This window comes from Macrosteles quadrilineatus, unplaced genomic scaffold, assembly GCF_028750875.1.
Source record: "Macrosteles quadrilineatus isolate MER2022 unplaced genomic scaffold, UCM_ALF_1.0 Scaffold_3__2_contigs__length_128488019, whole genome shotgun sequence".
NCBI lineage: Eukaryota > Metazoa > Arthropoda > Insecta > Hemiptera > Cicadellidae > Macrosteles > Macrosteles quadrilineatus.
In genome coordinates this window covers 105,234,741-105,258,341 of record NW_026542596.1, presented here as the reverse complement: position 1 = coordinate 105,258,341, position 23,601 = coordinate 105,234,741, and the positions used below count along the sequence as shown (strand labels likewise).

At 32.6% G+C, this 23,601-nt stretch overlaps 1 protein-coding gene across 1 annotated transcript in view; it reads right to left on the bottom strand.

Annotated features, from left to right (window-relative positions):
• Positions 1–260: 260 nt before the first annotated feature.
• LOC128989435 (uncharacterized) overlaps positions 261–23,601 on the bottom strand; it is a 24,215-nt gene continuing 874 nt past the window's right edge. Inside the window, exons 2-6 of the mRNA XM_054411326.1 lie at positions 18,475–18,535; positions 15,838–15,988; positions 10,748–10,954; positions 1,332–1,339; positions 261–389 (exon numbers count right to left, since the gene is read on the bottom strand). Coding sequence (XP_054267301.1) covers positions 261–389; positions 1,332–1,339; positions 10,748–10,954; positions 15,838–15,988; positions 18,475–18,535 — 556 coding nt within the window. The remainder of the gene's footprint in view (positions 390–1,331; positions 1,340–10,747; positions 10,955–15,837; positions 15,989–18,474; positions 18,536–23,601) is intronic.

Here is a 23,601-nt window from a genome sequence, read left to right as displayed (position 1 = left end):
CAAACCAATAATTATAACTATTCCATACTATCTCAGCTTAGCTAAGACAGTGATGTAATAGTGTCTGCGATGAACCCTCTCTGTTGATTCCTACGCACTACTCCACGTGTCTAGACATCATAAATTATGTTAAAACATGTGGCGAGGTTGGCGAAGGGAGGGATTGTGGAAGCATCCCCTTTTATCCTCCGCCACTTACGCCATGTGTATTAAATGGTAATTACACATTGTCGAAAAAAAAAACAAATTGTAATTAATCATTACCACCTCGGAGGTGGAGGCGGAGGTGGAGGCGGAGGCGGAGGCGGAGGCGGAGGCGGAGGCGGAGGCAGAGGCGGAGGTTGAGGCGGAGGCGGAGGCATGTGTGAGGCAGAATAGATATTAATTACCTAAAAACACTGCAATTACTCATTACCTTAAAAAAAACTAATTGTAAATACTCATTAACAAAACAACTAATTGTAAATACTCATTAACAAAAAAACTAATTGTAAATACTCATTACCCATTAAAAAAAAACTAATTGTAAATACTCATTACCCATTAAAAAAACTAATTGTAAATACTCATTACCCATTAAAAAAAAACTCATTACCCCAAAAAAAAAAACTAATTGTAAATACTCATTACAAAAAAAAACTCATTACCCAAAAAAAAAACTAATTGTAAATACTCATTACAAAAAAAAAACTCATTACAAAAAACTCATTACAAAAAAAAATCATTACAAAAAAAAACTCATTACCAAAAAAAAAACTCATTACAAAAAAAAACTCATTACAAAAAAAAAACTAATTGTAATTACTCATTGTAATTACTAATTACCGGAGGGGAGGCATGTGTGAACTCGGCTATTACCTACTACTTTCGTCTTTGTAGCTAGTAAAATAGTAAACAAATATGGTTTAAAAATTAGAAGAGTTTAAAATGGATTTTACTAAGATGATAATGTTAAGCTTTGCTAAAATAATTCACTCTACTATTTGTTTACTTTTTTAAAGACCATGACTATGTTAGGCGAGAGGAATATAGATGTTTTATAGGTCGATTTTGAATCGGGGTTCATAAGCGGGCCTAGAAACCAATCTGAATTTGTATTCTTCGTACTTTTGGTTTTTTATTTTGTGTATTCACCTTATACTTGAATGAAAACATTGAATCATTGTAGAGAGATTGATGAAAGGTCATGTAAGTAACCAGAATATTACTCATGTTCCTTAAAATCTAACTTATTTGAGTTTAAATATATTTTAAATCCCATGAAAATAATACAACATGTTTTACTGTTAAAACAATCTTGATTGAATAGAACACCTTTCAATTTTTATTACATTTATTCCTGAAATATACATTACACATTTAACATTAATTTGTAAATTGTTTTCATCCATAAAAAAACGAAAACGTAAACATTCTACTGAAACATGGATAAAATCAATACAACTACAATAACTCATTCTACATTTTTATTTTTTTCTCATAATTAAAAAAAAAAAATACAAATGAACTACCACACCCATACTCAAAATAAAAACTATATAGACCAACCACCAATCAAATCTCACCATTTTTCGTGAATGTATGATATTTTTGATAAAATAATTTATAATACAAACGAGAGCTCGCCCCGTGGTCAAAAACTTGACCAAAAGTATGTATTGTGAAAACTTCTCTATATGTACCCCATGCTGTAAATAAAACATGCAATTAGAATTTCTTCCATAACCTTCTTTTGGTACAACGCACGTGTACATCGGCCCAGTAATATGATCAGGCTAGTAGTCATAAGTTTTACAAAAGCTTTTTAATAAATAAGATTCACTAGTAAATAGTAAACTTTTCAGGCACATGGGAAACATTTCATTTAACACAACCTGAATGTAAATCTGTCCAATAGATCTCCAGATCTCATTCCTATTAGACGTAAAATTTCACCCCATGTTAAATTGTCAACAGGTTATTTCTGTTTTTATTACATTTGGTCAAGTAATATATCTGAAATCGAAGCAAAATTGACAAATATAGAGACAATTACATTAGGTACCAACCGCGTGTAATTCAGTCCAGTAGTATGGTCAGGCTAGCTGTCAATTTTGTCCCAGGTTAAATCTCCAAAAGAAAAGTCTCCATAAGTATTTTTATAAAATATGTTCCTAGAGGTCGCCCCGTGGTTGAAAACCCAACCAAAAATATGTAATGTACAGACTTCTCTATTTTCCCCACACAATGTAAATAAAACATGTGATTGGAATATCTTCCATTTTTTTTTATTTTATGTTTATATTTTGTTGTTATTTCGTCATCACCGTGGCAACCTATAAGACCCATGTTATTTTTTTAAGATTTCAAATTCAGTTTTCATGCTTATTTGTGAGCCTAATTCAATTTATAAAGGGATTCTGCACATCTACAGGTAAATATCTTTAATTTGGTACCAACCACGTGTAATTCGGGCCAGTGGTATGGTCAGGCTATCTGTCATAAGTTTAGCAAAAGTTTTTTAGTAGGCCTATATAAGATTAATTAATCACCACACTATACTCAAAATAAAATAGAATGCACAAATCATATATAGAATCTTACAGTTTGTGGTAGACACGCATAAAAAACTACGTATAACAATTATCGAAACTAAACACAACCAGACGTGTTCGCATGACTGCTAAGTGCTTTTTTGGGGGCGTGTTGAGAGTTAGGCCCTAAGTGGCGAGTGGTGAGTGAGCACGCAGAATTAACTACAGGAGACCCGATCCTACCCTGTAATATAGTGTAGTATCGTTCTCGAGCATAACCTCTCCCAGTACGGCGCTAACAGATACCTTGCATGTGTTATTTTATAGCCTTGACTATGGATATGACTATAAATCTCAACACGTACATTGTATTCGCGTGAAGTTGTATTATTAAATCAAACATTATGTTTATCCTTTATGTCATACCAATGACTATAGTCGATAGAACTATACATTTTCTTGTAGCCAATTTTAGATCAAAGAAGTTAACGGTACTTTGTTAAATTGAGCTTCCAACAGATTATACTGATATAATACACCTATGATATAAACAATCCAAACTAAAATATCAGTTTGTCGTTATTATATTTTAACCCATAAAAACTATTATCTATATCTATAAAAGAGGAACTATGTATGTATGTATATTTATGTGTGTATATACGTCATGGACTCCGAAACCGCTCGACATATTGTAATGAAACTTTCACGCATTGTTAAGCATCTTTCAAGGATGGTTCGAGTGAAGTTTGGTGCAGATCCGTCAAAAGGGCTCTGCCTCAGAGGGTTTTAAGTGGGCCAATGTCAGACTTTTTGATCTACAATGTTTACAAATAAATATAATTTAATAGCAGATGTTTACTTTCACCATTGACTATACACAGAAATATTTCACTAACTGTTTTGTAGGTTTGAATAATCACAACATTCTGTATTAGCATTAGTCATGATTTGAAATAGTGCCACAGTGTTTCTACAGAGTGCAGCACATAAAACTATTTTACTTTTTAATCAGTCCAAATGTATTAAACCCCAATCGCAGCACACCTGTGCACTCAACAACGTTTAAATTCTCCAAAGTTAAATATTAAAACCATAAAAACCGTTATCATAGTATTATAAACAATAAAAGGGATGACAATGCCTTAATATTTTCATCTTTCGTTCTATACCCACACAATCTAACATAAATTATTAAGTGAATAATAATCGTGTGCTATCACGGGTATTCAAATGCCTCTCAATTTATCATTAACTCACCACATTACTGTCATTAAAAGAAAAAAACTCCAATAATACTAATGCAAAACTTTATTCCACCGAAGCTGTGCAACAATACCAAACTAACGAAATTACGTCAAAATTGATTAAAGCAAAAATTGTAAAGTGGTAGGTTTAAGGGAGAAATAGTCTTAAACCCAAGAATACTGATGATTTCATCCGAATTACCCTCTGATCTTAAGCAACTAAAATTTCCTTAGTGTCTTGCTTTCGCTATCACCATTATAAGGCAATAGGGCAATCCCTGACTATCGTCGGTTAACTCGGTTTAAATGTAGAAAAAACATGCTTTTCACACAGACAGATGTATTTCGTTAGCGCAGCAACGCGCGCCGGGTAACTGCTAGTTGAGCAATAAAATAAAAGGGAAAATTGAAAATGTATATATGTTTATCATATTTTTACGCAACGTTTGTTCTAAATGGACAGTTCGTTCTACGATCGGATAAGTACTGTGCACGATTACTAGAAAAAACCCGGTATGGATCATAAACATCAACAAATGACGTTTTTGGCCCGAAAATAAACATGATTTAACATTGGTTAAATGGAACTGCTAAAACATATGTTCAATGCTATTAGTATAGGATTCGGGCCAACAACGTCATTTTGTTTATGTTTATGATCCATACCGGGTTTTTTCTAGTAATCGTGGTACTGTGTAATCTCTAATAGCTACCAGCTTGTTCGTATCGATGGGATACCAATGATAATATAAAACCTTCCATTTAATCACTGTAAAACGGTAAATCGTTTATGTATGAAGGCGTCTTTCTACTCATTTCCTCTTGGGCTGTCAAGGTTGCCATGAGAAACTTTGAGAATATATAAATAGTTTATTGGTTTCGGTGGAAATATTTAAACATTTATAGGGTAACATTTTTATGATTACATTTTAAAATGAATTTTGTTTTACATTTTTACTTAAAATAGACGCCAGTCATACAGTTGGACCTTTACAGTTTTTAGATATGCTTTGGTTTACTATATAAATGAAGTATAAATGATTATACTATGCACAAGTTAATAATGAATGATAATTAATTATGATTGGATATTTAATAGTTTGTGACTATGTTAATAACTATAACCCTATAACTAAATAGACACGTATTTACACCAACTTTACAGTAGCTGAGACTTACAGTAGGCCTTATATGCCTGGCAATCAAACGGTTGCCAGTTCGATCATATGAAGAGTCAGAAGCTCTTTGATGTCCTTTTTCACTGGGCTTTCAATAAATGGTCTAGGTAAATAAACAACACTGAATTAATCAGTAACAAAGCTTCACAGATATACTCCCTCTACTCTACAGCATCATGCATTTATTATATAGCTTAAAATACGCATCTAGGTACTGATGCTGCCTTGATAGGAATGAAAAAATAGTATAGGCTATTTCGTACCTCGGGCCAAAAATGAGGTTTTGCCGGCTCGGTTCAAGACGAACTCGAGAACATGCAACGATCGAGACCACCACATTATAACATATTACCACTATTCACCACAGTAATAATGCACACTATAGTCAACACAACTACAACTTTAAGGTTATGTGAAGAAATAATTTTAGAAATCAGCAAAAATAATAATAAATAGTTGCTAGGCAACGGTAACAATAAAACAAGTCTATTGCAATGCTATGGATACTGATTGTGTTTTAAAGTTCATTCATGTTTTAAGAAAGTAAGCGGGCAGCTGATTTTGCAGCCCTAGGGATGTAAAAACCTGCTCGGTCCCCAAATGACGATGACAGCTGGCATGGCCAGCAAAACGTAACTTTCAGTCACCAATTAACGTATGTAAAACAGCTAAAACATCATAGTGTGATGAAAAATAATTTATGTCGCAATAATAATAATGTATAAATATTTACATAGCTTATTCCTCATATATGGGAAATTTGCTAAAGCTAATTGGGATTCTAGGCCGTAGAGACACCAATAGTCTGGCGATTCGTTCAGTAGAACCTGGTTCAATCCCGCTTAACACCAGAAACATGATAGAACTACAACAGGGGAAGGGGATGAACTTTCTCTTCCATGAACTCCTAAGCCATAGACTGGAGTTGTGTGATAGGTTGTTTTAACTGCAGGTATAGTTCATAACCGATAACACAATATACAACAGCAATAAATAAAGAACAGTCAGGTATTATCTGTTTTTACCCAGTATGGAAATATTTACTTTCAAAATACATTGTTATATCAATCGTGTTGTTAAATAAATGAACTGAACCAATCGGCAAACTGGGATATTTTTATATGACGATTTCCCTATTGTAAATCAAATTTAATAAACCAGGATAGGATATTTTCAGAAATATTCGTGATTTCAGTATATTATTATTATTTTCAAACAAAAAAATCAAAGTACATTGTTTAATATTTACATTCTTTTATTCATTTATGCTGAATGAGGAGTTTTAACCTAAATAGTGTAACGAATCATTTAAATTATTGTACTGTTTTTTACTTCTTCATCAATTTTATTGCATTTTATTGGATTCTATTCAAAGTCATTACATAGTTGGTAGAAATTTGGAATTTCTTCTAATCTATGTATTAATAGACAAAGATGTTGTTTCTTGAAAATCTTTTTTCTCACCTCGATCTCGTATGCACCGCAGGGAAGATCTACGTATACTTTTAGAAAGATACTTTCCTGAAGATGTGCAAAATCCCTATATAAATTAAAATAGGCTAAAAAATAAGCACGAATATGAATTTAAAATAAAAAAATTACATGGGCCTAATGGGTTGTATTAACGAATTATAAACAGAAAATAAAAACAAATGGAAGAAATTCCAATCACAAGTTTTCTACAGCGTGGAGTGAAAATAGAGAAGTCTGTTCATTACATATTTTTGGTCGCGTTTTTCAACCACTAGACGACCTCTAGTTATTATTATTAGACACTATGCCATAAACTGGTTCAAAAGGAGAACAAATTTCGCTACTGAGATGTAAGTGTTCAACCTGGGCCCTTTTGAAGCGCCACTGGGTTGCGATTTCTGTTTTATGAAAGGTAGAGAAGTAAATCTCTTTCGACACCTAGTAGCATCGGTCCTCCCGTCAGCAGTCTCCGCGGCGGTGTATATATGCCAACACGACTCTACCACTTTCCTGCGAGAACCAACCACCTCTCTATGTAACTGGTGATTAGTGGTGAGGTAGTACACAAATCTGGAGTAATTATCCATTGTTAATTAATCTTTATAATGATGTTAACATGCATTTAATAAGCATTTAAAGAAATAAAATATGTGTCAGGTTACATTGGGTTGTATAAACAAATCGGTGCATAGTAATAGGTGTTTTTCTCCTCCTAATTATTACTATTTTTAGTTACAGTGTCATCAACACAAGGCGTGGATTAGTTGAGAAGCATGAGGCATTAATCTATTAACTTAACACAATAAAACTCTTTTTTTGTACGAGCTTACAGGCTAGTAAGAAACTTTGGAAAAAAACCGGAAAAAATATTATTTAAAATCGACGAAGTTGAATTAAACCAACACTGAAAAATAAACAAACGAGAAAAAACTATTCCTTAAATGTATTACAAAACATTTTAAAAAATCTTGTCTTACTAATATTATAAATGTGAAACAAACGAGAAAAAACTATTCCTTAAATGTATTACGAAACATTTTTAAAAATATTGTCTTACTAATATTATAAATGTGAATGAATATGTTTATGTGTTTGGTTTGTTTATTTATTTGTTTGTTTGTTTGTTTGTATGTGTGTTTGTTTGTTTGAAGTTCAATCACGCATTAACTACTGGTCGGATTGAGCTGAAATTTGGTATGATGATAGCTTACATTTCCGATTAACATTTAGGCATACTCTTATCTCAAAGATACTTTCGGGCTCCACCCCAGTGGCTCTGGAGATTCCCATGTTAACCTCTTCTGTACTCATATTTAAAACGAATTAAATAATTTTACCAGCTCATTCAATTACACAAGTTGGTTCTATGATATTCAATGGCATTAAAAAGTTATCGGGTTTACCAATAGGGCGCAGAACTTTTATTTTTCCATTTATGACAACAGCTAATTTGAACCAAGTAAAAACAAAAAGCTGTCATACACAGTTGTAACTGACAAAATAGGATTGTTTACAGTTATGCTTATGTTTTTTGCTTTAATAATTTGTGATATTGTGCGAATATTTGATAATTTAATTTTTTCTGCTGTTTAGGAGCAGTGGTAGAAAACTATTATGGCTATGGTAGATGTGTTTATACTATAGCATAACGTTTATGAAAAGATCCAAATTTTCTCAAACCGTGTCCTCCCCTATTGCAAACGCAAAGCACGAGTATAACTGCAATAATAGTTGTATACTTATACGCCAACCCCGTACGAAGGACGGGTACTCTGCTAGTAACTAATGATGTGATCCAATATTAATCTACGTGGTGAACATTACAGAAAATATTCATCAATCCAGATTAATTAGAATTTCAAATCGTCCGGATTCATAAAAGTCCGGATTGAGTTATATAATCGTTGAAACACAGTGCTCTTATAGGGCCGTTTAGGTAGACTTTGTATAAAATAAAGCACATTTTTAAAAGCAATAGACTGTATAAGTTAATCTTATTTTTGTATATACAAACAGTACTTATATTACACACTGCAGTAGAATATATTAGAGTAAATTTGTACGTGTACAGCTGCGCAGTTTGCAACGGTGCATTACTAGTTTTAAATATGAAATGTTTATAAACTGCTGTCAAAAGGCTGTCCAGATTATGGGTAGTTAACATTAACAGAATATAAATTGATGAGGGTTTACTCTAGTTAATTAGTTAAACACTAATGAAATAAACTCATGAAAATTATCTTTTCGAAAAACTTTACTCAGATACATAAAACATATCAAACAACGTTTTATTCAAATGACTTCAATAAAAGAATATAAACTATTTCAAATTTACAAACTGGAGGGAATTAAAATACAATTAACAACTCATCAACAAATTGATAAAAACGCTCTAAAATAAGTCACGACAAACATCTTTGAATCAATAAAACTCCGAGCAACCTCATTCACCTGATTGAACACCGCGTTGACGATTGACGATAAAGCACCTAACTACTCAAAGTCGAGTTCTTTTCACCGTTTGGAACTTTGAAAAGACGCAAGGGCAAATAAGGTGGGCGGGGTACATCGATCTGGGACCGGCAAATGAGCAAGATTCCTAGCAAAAAGGCTGACGTGATAAAACCTTTAGAGTGAGAGAGATAATTGATTAGCATGTGTCGGGTGGGGGAGGGGGGAGGGGGTTGAAGAGGGGTGCGGCGCGCCGAGGCGTCGCAACATCAGTATGGAGCGCCGCGGTGGTTGAAGGCGGTAGCGTCGGGCGTTCCTCACTATTCAATAGAAACTATCAACTCGCGTACTAAGTGACGGTAAAATGTAACCAACTTGGCGAAATGTGTCGGAGTCGTTACTTGGTGGATGTGACAGCAATGGAATCTCTACTCAACTTAGTTTTGATGGGATTACTGGCCCTCTTGAATGGTAAATTGTGTGTTGAGTAGTTAGTGTGTGGTATTTTAACATTGGGTACAAATAGTTAAGATTATTGTCCAAATTCTGAATCAACTTTGGTATCAACAAAATCCTTATTTTGAAAGTAAAACTCAGAACAAACTATTCAGACAAACTTCTGGTACTGACACAACAATTAAAAATCACTCAATATAAAATTATTTTTAAAACTTTCTCAAACCTATGATTGTACAAACCATTATCATGATGATCATTATGATACTTAAATTCATTTTGATTTAAAAAAATGTTAGCATTGCTTCAAATATACGAATGTCAACGTTTGTATAGTGCCCTATATATTTTTCATAGACAACAGATTTTATTATTTTTTCTGGAACTGATATTTCGCTAAGTAACTAATCAACTTATTGTCTGCATAGAGTTTTGAAGGAAGTATTTACCAATTAGTTAGGCCCTCTTAATTTTAATTCAAATTATATATTTAGAACCTTCTCAAATATTTTAAGATAATATCCTCCTGCGAAAATAACCTCTATTAAATTAACGCTTTTAAATACAATTTTTAAAACTACTTCTCTTAATCTGCCATTTGTAACCTCCGCCACTCCTAAGGTATGAAAATTAATTGCATTAGTTCATGAGACAAGTTTAGTGCGACTTTATTAGTGAACGGATTACTTCCACTGGGTAATTTACTGGAAAGGAAACAATAATGGTAATTAATGAGGCAAGTTTGACGCCAAAGTTGAGAATATTTATCAACGTTAGGCCCGAACGTAGCATAACATTTTTAACAAAGTTTTTACGCTTATTTATAACTGGGAGAAAAAGAATCGTAACTACTAAGTTGGCAATATCCATTGCGAATCAAGAAATTTAATATTTAGATATTGCATAGTCATTATCTTTATTTAATAAACGCCATAGAGTGTATAAAACGTATATAGGACTAATTACCAACCATGTGTAAAACATCTGCAGCAAAGTGGCAGTTGTTCATTCTAAAAAATCTAGCTACAATAACGATTTAAAAAACACATTTTGTTCCGTTGTTACTTAAGTAATTGTTTTCTAATCGAATGTAGAGCTACTTCATATGAGTTTTGGGGTTAAAATATCCACCCGGGGTTACTTGTAAAGCAATCGTTAACTGCAAGTTTACAAAAAATTACATTGGTCAATGTATTAGAGGTTAAATGCTATGTATTTATCTAGTGAATGAACTGAATAGCTTTATGACGTTAGCCAGAATTTTAGTTCTTTAGTTATATGACTAATCCATATGCGAATTACGTGTGAAACCAGTGTTTGATACCCAAAGGAGCTGTTCCACCACTTGCTGTTATTTGAATGAAGATTGACATTAATTTTTACCATGATTGAATCACTATCCATTCTCATCGAGTACAATGAGGGATACGTCCTGGAATACGTTCAGGGATACGTTCAGGAATACGTCCTGGGATACGTTCAGGGATACGTCCAGGGATACGTCCCGGGATACGTTCAGGGATACGTCTTGGGATACGTTCAGGGATACGTCCAGGGATACGTTCAGGGATACGTTCAGGGATACGTCCAGGGATACGTCCTGGGATACGTCCTGGGATACGTCCTGGAATACGTCCTGGGACACGGTTCGCAAAAACGTATAATAATAATTGTTAGTAATTGGTACTTATTAAAATTTGGCATCATTTTCTTCAAAGATATAAGATATACCAGGTGATATCCGAAAATCTTCCTTTCAAATTGAAATATCGACTGGATAACCTTTTTTCTAAGTTTTGGCAGTAGGCCTACTGATCATCTTGATCATATGAGTTTGTAAATACAAATCTCCCTAAAACTCAGTACCTTTTGAATGCCCACAGCTTTCTTTTTTCTATCGTGAGCTGCGTAGGTTATAGGCAAGAAATCACAACTGTTTAATCTTTTCTTTGGGATTGCATTCAATAGAAAGTTCAATTAAGTATTAAACACTGTGTTAATAGTTATTAAATGTTAATCAAAGTAAATGTTTGAGTGAAAAAGTTGTTTATTACTCGGCCCAAAACCCAAATATTTGCCTAATTTTATAGACTAATAAAAACATGAAATTCAGTAATAAAAGCCTCAGCAAAGAATTCAATTTTGTTATGAAAGCATTAAGCAGGATTGGAAGATTGGAGCGGTAACAGAACAGTAATCTTCTAAGAGATGCGATTTGATTGTAAACCTTGCCTGTTTTATGGATTTAATCCATTTACTCCTAAATGGACCGTTAAGTAATACTTAAATAGTCCATTAGAATTGTGATCTGCCTATTACATCTGTAAAAGAAAAGTAATTTTTTTGTTGAAATTCGTTTTAACCACTTACACAAACAAAACGAAATTACCAATTAATTAATGTAGAAATGTGCATAATACTGTGTGGAAATCATTACATTACGGTTGCAGATGATTGTAACAGACATAAACATTCTATTCTTTGCATAATGTTTAGTGTGAAACTTTTATATAGGTACCCTTTTTGTTTTATACTAGCTGAGTACCCGTCCTTCGTACGGGGTTGACATATAAGTATAAAATGCTTATTGCAGTTATGGGAGAGGACATGGTTTTAGAAAATTTTGTTCTTTTAATTTATACGTATTCTATAGTGTAGCACATCTACCGTAGCTATAATACTTTACCACTGCACCTGAACCGTAGAAAAAAGTAAAGTTCTCATTGTGTACCACGGCTTTTTGTTGCTATTTGGTTCAAATTAGGTGTTGTCATAAATGAAAGAAATAATAGTGCTGCACCCTGTTGCTAAAACTTAAAACTTTTTAATGATATTTAATATCTTAGAACCAACTTGTGCGGTTGAAACAAATGACAAATTTCTTTAATTCCTTTTAAATATGAATACTCATAAGGTTAACATGGGGAACTCCAGAGCCACTGGGGCAGAGCCTGAAAGGATTTTTAAGGTAAGAATATGCCTATATGTTAATCGGGATTGTCAGCTATTATCATTCCAAATTTCATCCTTATCGCGTAGTATTTTTCGCGTTAATATGTTTGAACCAGCTGTGTGGAATTGTGAAATCAAAATTCATCTGACAGTTAGTTCTGCTGGTTTACATTTTTAATCTTTGTAGGTTTGTTCTTTGTTACCATGAATACCATCGATCAATATTTACTTTTAAATCTCTGACCTCAAATTTTTGAAAGCCCACGGGGCAGAGCCCTAGGTCAATATCGAAGCGGGAATAGTTCTATATGTATCCTGGGAGCTGTAGCTTCATTTGTGTGCAATTTGAGCCCAGTCGGTTAAGTAGTTTTTGAGATTATCTCATACAAACACACGCACACACAGACACACACGCAGACATCACCTCTTCTTTATAATAGTATAGATAAATTTACAATCTCTGTCTGAATCAATTTACAAAACAGTCTGAATCAATTTCTCCGATGTTCACTTAGACCTATATAAACACATCTGACGTATACAAATATTTTCACAATTCAAAGAGTCAATATCGATTTCAGGTTCAATCAAGAAACGTCAAATATTTTCGGAATACAATAAATCACAAGCCAGGCAAGGGATCAAAGGATACTGTGGCTAGATAGAATCATATCTCGGACGAATGAAATCCGGGGCGATTTTGGAATAGTGTAATTTAACACGATCCGGGCCTTATCCTGACTTATGCACGTTTGACTTTAATGGACATCTTTAAAATAATAAATTTGGGAACATGCCAACGTGTGTAATTAAAAGTGATTGAATAATTGTGATTTTGAAAATAAAATTAAAATGTGTATTTTACTTTATAATATTGTTTTTACAATTTTTTAAATGCTTTTTTTGACTGTGGAAATGTAAGCAAGAAACTGAGCCTGTTCCAAAATAAAAATGTAAAACTTACGAAGAAAATGTTACTCAGGCCCATGAATATAGTTGAGGAAAATTTCTTCGTTTAGAATGAACTTATGTTAACCAAAATAACTGCTGGTAAAATTAAATATTTTATTGATAGTGATTTTATTTTACGGGTATCTCAACATTGCATAGTTAGAATATTTAAATCGTATTCTTTTATTCTATGCTACAGAGCTTAATTCACAAAAGGAATAGTACAATATAAGTTTCTATGAAAAGGTTGTTTTATACAACGTTATGGAGTTTAATATGGTTTGAAATAACGTATTTCAGATTTTATAGCTGTATGCCTCCTGGATACAGAAGTTCAAATATTTTACTTAATTTATTCATTACTCAGTGAATAAAAAGTACCAATACTTATTTGTATATTTGGGATTGAATAACAAATTGCTTATACCTAAGGTAGCCTATATACATAAATAATACAAAATATTTTAAGTTCGACAGAAGATATCTACAGAGACAATAAAAAAATAATATTTATTTGTCACTTGATAGGATGGACATATACAGAGAATTGAAAAGATCAGTAAGGTATCAAAACAAATACTAGAATACGATCACGAATAAAAGGAACGATCTTAAAATCTTTATCAGGAAAGTTACAGTTTGAGCCAACTCCTCGGACAAATGAATTATTTTGAAGAGCATTGTTGTTGCTGTCAAATTTAAGTTTTTCACTCCTATTACAAGTGGTCATTATGGGACATGTTCTATTTCTAATAACTGAAACAGATTTGAAAAGTGTCGGGGTTTGGGATTTTACCCCATCTTTTAATGGGAAGAATTTTAAACTGTACCTATCAAGATTAGTAGGTACACAAACCGGGCATTGCAGGAACCCAATACCAAAGACGAAACATTGTTTAGTCAAATTAGAGGTACCGGTAACTAAGAAAAAAATCCAGAAAGTTTATCCATATATAAACCCCAAAGTACCCATGAACTTTTGAGAAAACTAACTACCATTCATAAACCATATGTACTTAAAATGTTCGTCATGACGAGAAACCTTGCTCAAAACTTTCCATTAAATCATAAATTTCTCTTTAGGGTAGTAATTCCTTTCAAAAGGAGACTTTCCATATACATAATGTTAGAAAATACCTCAGCTGTACTTATTTGATTGTTATTCTTTCAATTTATCATCTTATTAAAATCAGGTGATTATTTGTTTTGCATTACTGTATTCCGTTTTGTTTATTTCAGCTTAACTTAACCAATCAATAGTTTTATTAATTCTAATGCAGTTAAACGAGGTGAAGCCCGTGGGTAACAGCTAGTAATATATAAATTACATTTTCACTAAACACACGATCAAAACCACTCATGACTTGCAGTACAATACTTCCATGAGCAGTGATGACAAATGCATGCAACAATCCTTCAAACAACATCGATTTACAAAAACTAACCTATGTCGAAAGAAGTATTTGCGTTGTAGAAATAACATTACTGTACCATCTCACATGCAAACCCCCTTAGGAATTGAGCAATTTAACTTTGCTGCTAATCAGACAAACAAGATCTCAATCTCCTGCTTCCGTTCTCAACTCCTTTATAATGACTCTGATACATACAACTGTCAAGCAATATAATTACTAAACTTAGTTGAAAACCTGTCTACGAATTTTGATACAATAATTTGCTTTTGGAAAATTAATACTTATTGAAATAAATTACTTTGGTAACGAATAACCTGTGATAGTATGTTTAATATATATTTTATTTGCCGGAAACTTAGTGTATCAATACAATTTCATCGTTATTTTAGATAGACTACTATTACTTGGTTCTGGTCTTGGTCCAAAGGATTTGTCATTCATGAAAAGCTACAAATTTCATATAAAAGAAAATAAAGAAATTAACGCATCGTTTTGAAGACACAAGAAACATGTTTTATTTTAGCATTATCACCACTGAGGGAAATGACTCATCGAGGTGTATTTATTTTACCCAAAAGAGAAATGCAAGATGAGTGTATGATGGAGTTGAATGACTTGCATAGCTTTCTTATGAACTAGGATAAGCTGTTTTTTGGCTAGCACAATTTATTGATCATTTATTGATCATTACAATCCCGGTTATTAAGTGTTGTGGGTCCAGTATAAAACCTACAAAACCTATTGGTTCAGTGCTTTAAATACCCATAATTGAATCTGCAGACTTCTGCTTGCTATAGAGCATGCGCTGTAACACCTAGTCAACCCAGCCTGTGTTATATCATAGACTAAGGAGCATTAAAAGACTTTTAATTCTCCTCAGTCTTACGAGGAATTCCTGTCGGAGTTGTGTTATAATTCAGATTAGGTCTGGTTTCATAACCAATAAAATAACCTATCGGTGTATTGATCAATATAATTACTACCTATGATTTGTGAAGCAATTGTTAAAACATAACTAATTTAATAATACAATGTCCCAGTCAACATCTGGCTTTATCATAAAATAAAATCCATGGATCACAAAACAGGGAACTGCCAATAGGCCTAAACAAATACAGTTTCGCCTATTACTAATTCCAATCAAATCGGTTCCGTTGTTCAAAGAGTAAATAAATGAGAGAACGACAAACAATATAATTACCCGGTCTAGCGGCTTCACTCGCTTTGCACAGCACAATTATGCAGCAAATGGCCCGAGAATAGCCTGACAACAGCAAATGGCGTCCCTTAACTCGATTGCGCCTAGTTTCGTGTTCCCTGGCGCTTGTTTGTTTGTGTCTCTTGCGTGTAATCTACGGCCATTGTTGCTGTTAACATGTAATTGAATCACAAACGTTTTCAGTTTTCAAAATTGAATTGGTTAGTTTCGCATGCATCTCTGCAGATTGAGGTTGAACAATTGATCACATTTGAACGGTTCATAATTTGATTTTCGGTTAGCGAACTGCCATCTTTAAAAAGGAACTGATAAGCTAATAATAAAACGGTGAGTGTTTAGTGAAAAGAACCTCATTTAAATAGGAGCAATACCTTAAATAAAAGTCTAGAGGTTTCCACTAAATATTATTGTTTAATTTATCATATTTTTACAAGTAATTAACGATTAATTGTTTAGAGCAAAATAAAAATGAACCACTTTGGTTGAAAAGCCTAAACGAATCTCTCTTTGTTTATTTTTCTTTTCATAACAACCAAAATTCAATAAAACTATTTAAAACATCTGTCAGCTGATAAATCTGTCAGATCACTACAGGAGAAATACCTTAAATAAAAGTCTAGAGGTTTCCACTAAATATTATTGCTTAATTTATCATAATTTTACAAGTAATTAACGATTAATTGTTTAGAGCAAATAAAAATGAACCAATTTGGTTGAAAAGCCTAAAAGAATCTCTCTTTGTTTATTTTTCTTTTCATAGCAACAAAAATTCAATAAAACTATTTAAAACATGTCTGTCATATGATAAATATGTCAGCTCACTACAAGTGAATTCAGTTGGGTTGGCTTAGTGTGATATTTACGCCAATGGCATTTTTTTACCTTTTGAAAGAGAACGGTTCAAACTCTGGTCTTGTACGATTTCTAACTCCGAACTTTTTGTTAGATATCATCATTAATTCATAGCACAATTTGTTTCTGGAAACGAGTTCGCTTAGAATTGAACCAGCGACCTTCAGATTTGAAGGTTTGGTATTTCGGTAAATGTGCGGGCCGGCATTGGCGGTGGCGAGGCCACCAAAGGGGTTTTTAAAGGTCAGGTTTTAAGCTAATCCATGCATTTATATCTTAGCTATACTTTTTCTGGTAGGCGGTTTAAACGCGCCATTGAGCTGTATACACTCCTATATGAGAAAGTTGGTATGTTGTATACAAAGAGTATGTTGGTTGTGTCGCTAGCCTAGTGGTTAGCGTCTCGGACTTCGTTGCGGGAAAGACGGGTTAAATCCCCGGCACATCCACTAAACATTTATCTCTCGTAGCTCTCTCGTAAAATGCCACTGGCGTTGAAAGAAAAAAAGGATTCAGTTTTTTGAGGTGGACGATCAGACTGGGACGGTGGCGTCGTCCTGTAATCCAGCTACTATGAGGTCACGAATTGTGGATATTTATAGGGATGCACTGTGGATGCGATAGTCACAGGTGTGGATTAACGTCCGCACTAGCGAGTACTACGACTATCCGCAGTACTATCCTGATAATTAGACCAATTCATTAATACCAATGCAATTTGTTAATGTGGTTCGGATTTCACTATAAACTGTAGGTCCCTTAGTTGCCATTAGCTGTTTGGGCTATTAATTTGTGTCTAGGGAATATGTCGGCCTTAGTCACTAACAAGACTACAAGATGGTTCCACTCATCCTACACTCATCCTTCACTCATATTTGTGTTAAAATACGCACGTAGTGGCGTCTCCATCTTAAATAATTAATAATTGATCATCAGAAGTCTTATTTAATATGAATATCACTTTAGATATGGCATAAAATATTTCATAAAAATAAATCTTTTAAAAGCCTAACTATTTTATTGTTGTTAATCGATTGATAAGTGCACATACGGTACAATAAATAAGCTGGAATCAGGAAAATTGGAGATTAAAACAAAGGAAACAATTATAAGGGACTGTATCGTGATTATAAGCCAGAAACCTATACTGTGTACCTTTTCTACTTTATCCACTGATTGTGAAAATATGTTGACTTAGTTCAGTGAATTAATGAATCGAATTGTTTAATTTATCTTCCAATATCATGTGTTTACTCAGGGTGTTAAGAGTTTGCTTGCATTAATAACTGTTTGTGTAGTTCAACCGATCGTTGCATTCAATATTTTACTGTTTTTTTTTTTTTCACGAAATCTACAATATCAAAAGATTGTACGTTATTCTCAGTTTATATTTTTTAATTTTCAAAGCTGCAACCATCATAAAATTCTAAAATTGAGCATACAAAATAAAAATGTATTAGTTAACTTAATTATAAGATTCCAAAAGGTTATTTTTAGTGTCTAATGCGTATGTTACAACAATATATCCCAAACATTAATACACTCTCATAAATATTCGTATTCTGGCTTGAATTTTAAAAGCTCTCCTGACATAAAAAATCTTGAACATAAGATTTCCTTCATATGTTCAAAATAACTAAGTTGTAATGATAACATAAGTTCGCTACAGATTTAAAAGTCACAATCATTTAAAAAAACTATCCAAACAAAATTGGTTAATTAAAGTCAACTACATAATTAATTGTCAACTTGCTACAGTGATTTTACCTGAATAAAAACAAAGTGGTTCTTCCAATCACTTTCACCGACTCGAGGTTTAAATGCTTCGCTGGAAAATAATCTGGCTGTCAAAGTAATTGGTATTGGAAATTCAATTTGTCGAAACTGTCAAATAGGTTTTTAATGCTAATCTTTGGTTTGTCGGTTATTTTTGTTATGCATTTAGTCTTTTCTAACCCGTTGCATCTGTAAAAGCATACGAATTTCACAGAAAATGTTATTTAATTTGTACTAACACATTCAGTAACAACTCTGTTCCGTAAACTATTGAAATCATCCCTCAAAACATTTGCACCAAATCTCAGAACGTACTCCACTAGCAAAAAAAAAAAAAATATTTAGCCATACTAAACTATTTTGACAAACTTCCCACGCAAAGATTTAGTCCAGAAAACAGCTGTTTGCCACCAGATTAATTAAATGGGGTTTCATTACGTACTACTGTACTGTAATGAGTTTTACGGGACACCAAAACAGCTGATTATACTGTATATTTGGCAATGAGTGGTTATAAACAAAAGCATAACCTCTCTTAGAGGTTATGACTAGTGATTGCCAGTCCATTAGTCAGTAGTAATATATAAAGTAATATATATGTATATATGTAGTAATATATATGTACATATTTAGTAATATGGCGTAAAATACCGTACGTCACTCGTCCAAAATGTGTTTACCGGACTCGAATGGTAATCCCGTACTCTACTTCGTCTCGCACGGGAACGACCACACTCGTGCTGTAAACACCTATTTTCAGGACTAGTAACGTAATATACTATAATGTCCTTATTGTTATGCCAAACGCCCCATAATTTGTCATGTGATTTCTTAGGTGTAATCTTTAAATTTTTCTATAAAGGACCAAACATAAGCTCAATACTCTATGGAGTATGCAGCGTATATCAACAATGAACAAAGAAATTAAAAATACAGAGATGAAAATATTTATTCAGAGTTGAAAAAACTGGTGGATTTAATTTGCCTTAAAACCACAACTACACAACTATGTTCCGATACGGGCACTGTAGTTAATTAGTGGTGGCTTTCATAGTAAACGTTCGAATTCCATTTAATTTAATTCCTTTTGCGTCCCAAATTTTGTTTTACAAACTACATGGAACATGGGCAACTTTAGTTTTTATAATAGTACTTAACAGAATATGTGGGTCTCGAAATGTACTGTAAAAAACAGGTAGCTACACACACTTACCTTGCGAATTGTACAAGAAATCTCAATCGTACATATTGATTCTTGAAATAAAAATCTCTTGTATATTTTGCATTAAACTGTGTGACAGAATCAAAATTTTAACTCAGAGAAAAGGTAAACAAACTGTAAATTATAAAAATGTATCATCTTCAATATTATTTTACTTTTATGTTTTGTTAGTAAACAAATCTAACTCAAATTCATCCAAAACCCCTGACATGGGTACTTTTAAGACGGTACCAGGGCTAAAGCCCCGAAAGTCATCACGAAATTGATGGTGTATAAACCTACTCCATTAAATTTTACATGTATGTACCAAGTTTCGTGGCCATCAGTGTCTGAGTTTATCACTGCCAAATATACAACTATACAACCCAACATCCTATTTTATACTTATAGATGCATTTATGAATCAACATTATATTTTATAGTGTGTTTGATGGACGAAATGTTTGCTGTATTCATTAATAAATGATATTCTTCAATATTTATAAGCAGTCCAACTAAAATGTGTTTAAAAATACAAAATAAATCATTTCTCTGCATATTAATTCATAACAACGTCAAAGAATAAAAAAATTAGGGTTCGTGACTATTATGCGGCAACATTTGCTTTACAAAAATAGCCCTACATTCAATACACAATAAGGCTATAACACTATTTTAAACAATAGTTTAACCACCGCAAAGGATATAAATGAATTATTTAACATTTATATTACCTTTCATTACTGTGATTTGGTTTAAGACCAATGATTTCTATGAGGTTACTATATAGCTCTAGGTAACTTACTGACTGAGTCATACATTTTGGTAATAAATTCAACCACATTTTATCCTTTATAAATCATATTAATACTAAATAAGTTTAGGAAAAAAGTAACTTACTATTGTTGAAGTGAATTAACATTTCATTTAAGGAATAGCTGTTACCCACCGGCTTTGCCCGACATACTTTGAAGTATTATTATGAACCTACTGAAATTGTGACTTCACTACGGGCTAAAGTGACCTTTTACATTATTTTTTGTATAATAACAGTTATGAATGATTAAATCCATTACTATAGCCTAATTACATCAGTAATATTGGAGTACTTAAGTCAAACTAAGGGAGAACTTCATTTGAATAATTAACTGATTTTCAACCAAGAGCTTCGAACTGCTCTCTCTGAAACAAAATCATAATGTTTTTTTTTTACCAAAATACTATTTCCCATCTATCTCCTTTCACTTATGGTTATACCCTTGAACCAAATTCGTCAATAGCGCAGTATAATTTTATCATAACTTAATTGAATATTGTTAGATAGCCTATCTTAAAGTAGGATTAAGTACACTCATATTTGGGTTAAAATACGCAAGTAGTGGCGTTTCCATCTTAAATAATTGATATAATTTATAATTGAGAAAATATAACAAAAATAAAAACTTACGTGATGGATCTTAAGCAAAGAGTCCTGGTTTGAATATTAAACGATAATCTCCGATTGTATTACTGGGAAATAAAATTGTCTAAAACATAAATCAATATTCGGACCAGTTATTTATTTAAAACAGTGTTTAAATTAAATTCATATCACAGAGCGAAGGTGAATCAGTATGAATGCTTTACTCATTCCATGGAAGTTCCAACCATTATTTTGCACTAATATAATAATAATGATGGAAAAACTTACAGCAATGTAAATTAGTATGTATCCTGATTTAAAATAGTAGTTTTCATCGCTAGGAGTGAAAGTGTTCGTTTTTGGTAAAATAAAAAAAACACTTTCGCTCCGTGTGATGAACAACAATTATACTAAAGGCTGCCAATATTAATAGACAGAAAGAAATCAAATTTCCAATACAATATTGGGAATAGCTTTTAAAACTTGAAACCTTACGTAAGATCAACATCGCAAGTGATCTCAACGACAAAGTAATTGAGACGATATTACCTGATGTCGGGGTAGTGGAAATTGAATTATTCACAAAGGTACACCATTTTAGATTGGTTTAATTCGACACTGAAAAATAAAAGGCAGGCATTGTTAATATTTAATACATCAAAATCAAAACCAGGAAAAATTAAAATACTTGATGAGTTTAGTAACTAAGTAAACGTAAGTAATTTATTCTTTTTCCTGGGTTTAAAATATAAAAAAATTATTAATATTCACAATAAAATATAGTTTACTATCTGGGCAAAGGTTGTTTGATGAATTCCGTCTCAAGCTTGAGTCGTATTTTAAAAGGTCAAAAGAGAAGAAAAAATTGTTTGTCAACCGGAGCGGCTGCACTTAGAGAAAACATCAGCTATTTTGCAAATTACAGTTGTCACAGCACTTTGCTAACAAAAAGAATATAATACTTCTACATAAAGCTTTCTCTATATTTTTTATTTTATCATTAAACAATGGATTTTCTGACTTAATGTTTTTTTATACATACCTCTTATTTCGCTTTAAAGCCGGTCTAAAATTATTGTTTTGGCAGGGAAATTAATGAATGTTGAGCTTAAAATACGTCCACCTATATTTTTAATTGGAAATTATATGTTTTACGTTACGTTGATGAAAGGTTTTGCTTTTTTGTTGGTGGAAGAAAATATTAAATAATATTTACATTAATTTCATTAATTATTATTAATATTTCAATTAAATTAATGAATATTCATAATAAACTACTATTTTTTTTAATCGGATAACAATAAAGCATTTTAAATAATTACTGAATTATCTAAATAATTTGACACCTAATTTAGGCACCATAGTCTAAGAATATTCAAGGAAACAGACGACCGACTTTCATAGCAGTTTAGAAACTCAACCCCCAATTTAGGCATCCAAACTCTGGCTAGACGGACTGTGACTAAGCTTACATTATATTTTATAGTGTGTATGATGGACGAAATGTTTGCTGTATTCATTAATAAATTATATTATTCAATATTTACGAGGTGTTAGCCCGTCCTACGTACGGGAGAAGTCAGTTAAAACTTTGTATAATTCAGAATAGCTAGCTTACACGTATAAAGACAAATTTTATTGCAGCCTACAGTAGAAAAAGTAATTATCAATTGAGAAGTGTATAGGCCTAGTCAACGATATCACCTTCCAATTCCATCGTATACCTGCCTCTTCCATAATCAATGTCACCACAAAACAATTACTCACACTATATACAACAATTTCCAGTAGGTCTGAATAGAAACTCCCTAAAATAAAACGAAAACATCCAATAAAATTCACTGTACACATAATTATAATGTTGGTGTCCTGACATCATTAAACGAATCGTCCACACACATCCTTTTATATACACATTTCACTGCATCAATTGCTAAATAAATAAGTGTAAACAAAGAAAAGTGAAAAAAAACAACATATAGTTTGTTTTGTAAACAGCTGAGTCAAAAATAAAATAGTATTCATTTGAAAAAAATAACTGGTCACATGGTGAAGGAATTTAAAACGTAAACACGCTAGTAAAGCTAGTGACGTAATTAATTCTATGTTTATTATCCATTCCGTTGTCAGTTCTAATATCCTTGATAATTAAACCACCCTCATTGAATCAATGTACATCGTAATTCCCCATATTCATTTATTTAAACTATAAAATTGTCAGCGCCTCCAAACGTAACCACAACTAAACACATTCCAAACAACTTTTTAGATTTCATAAAAGGATGGTTAGTCTAATTGCAGTATCCTAGGTCAATTATGACGTTGTGTTCAATCTATGTCATTCATCTGTATAGCTTTGGATAACACCCGTATGAGGTTGTGGTGGTAATTTAAAATCGTAGGCCTATTCCTGAGGATTCTTGATCTCCTTCTTTATGACATCATTATTTCCGGGCCTAATCCAAACAAAGTTTAAGCATTCAAAAACATTGATTGTAAACAAAACGCCACCAAG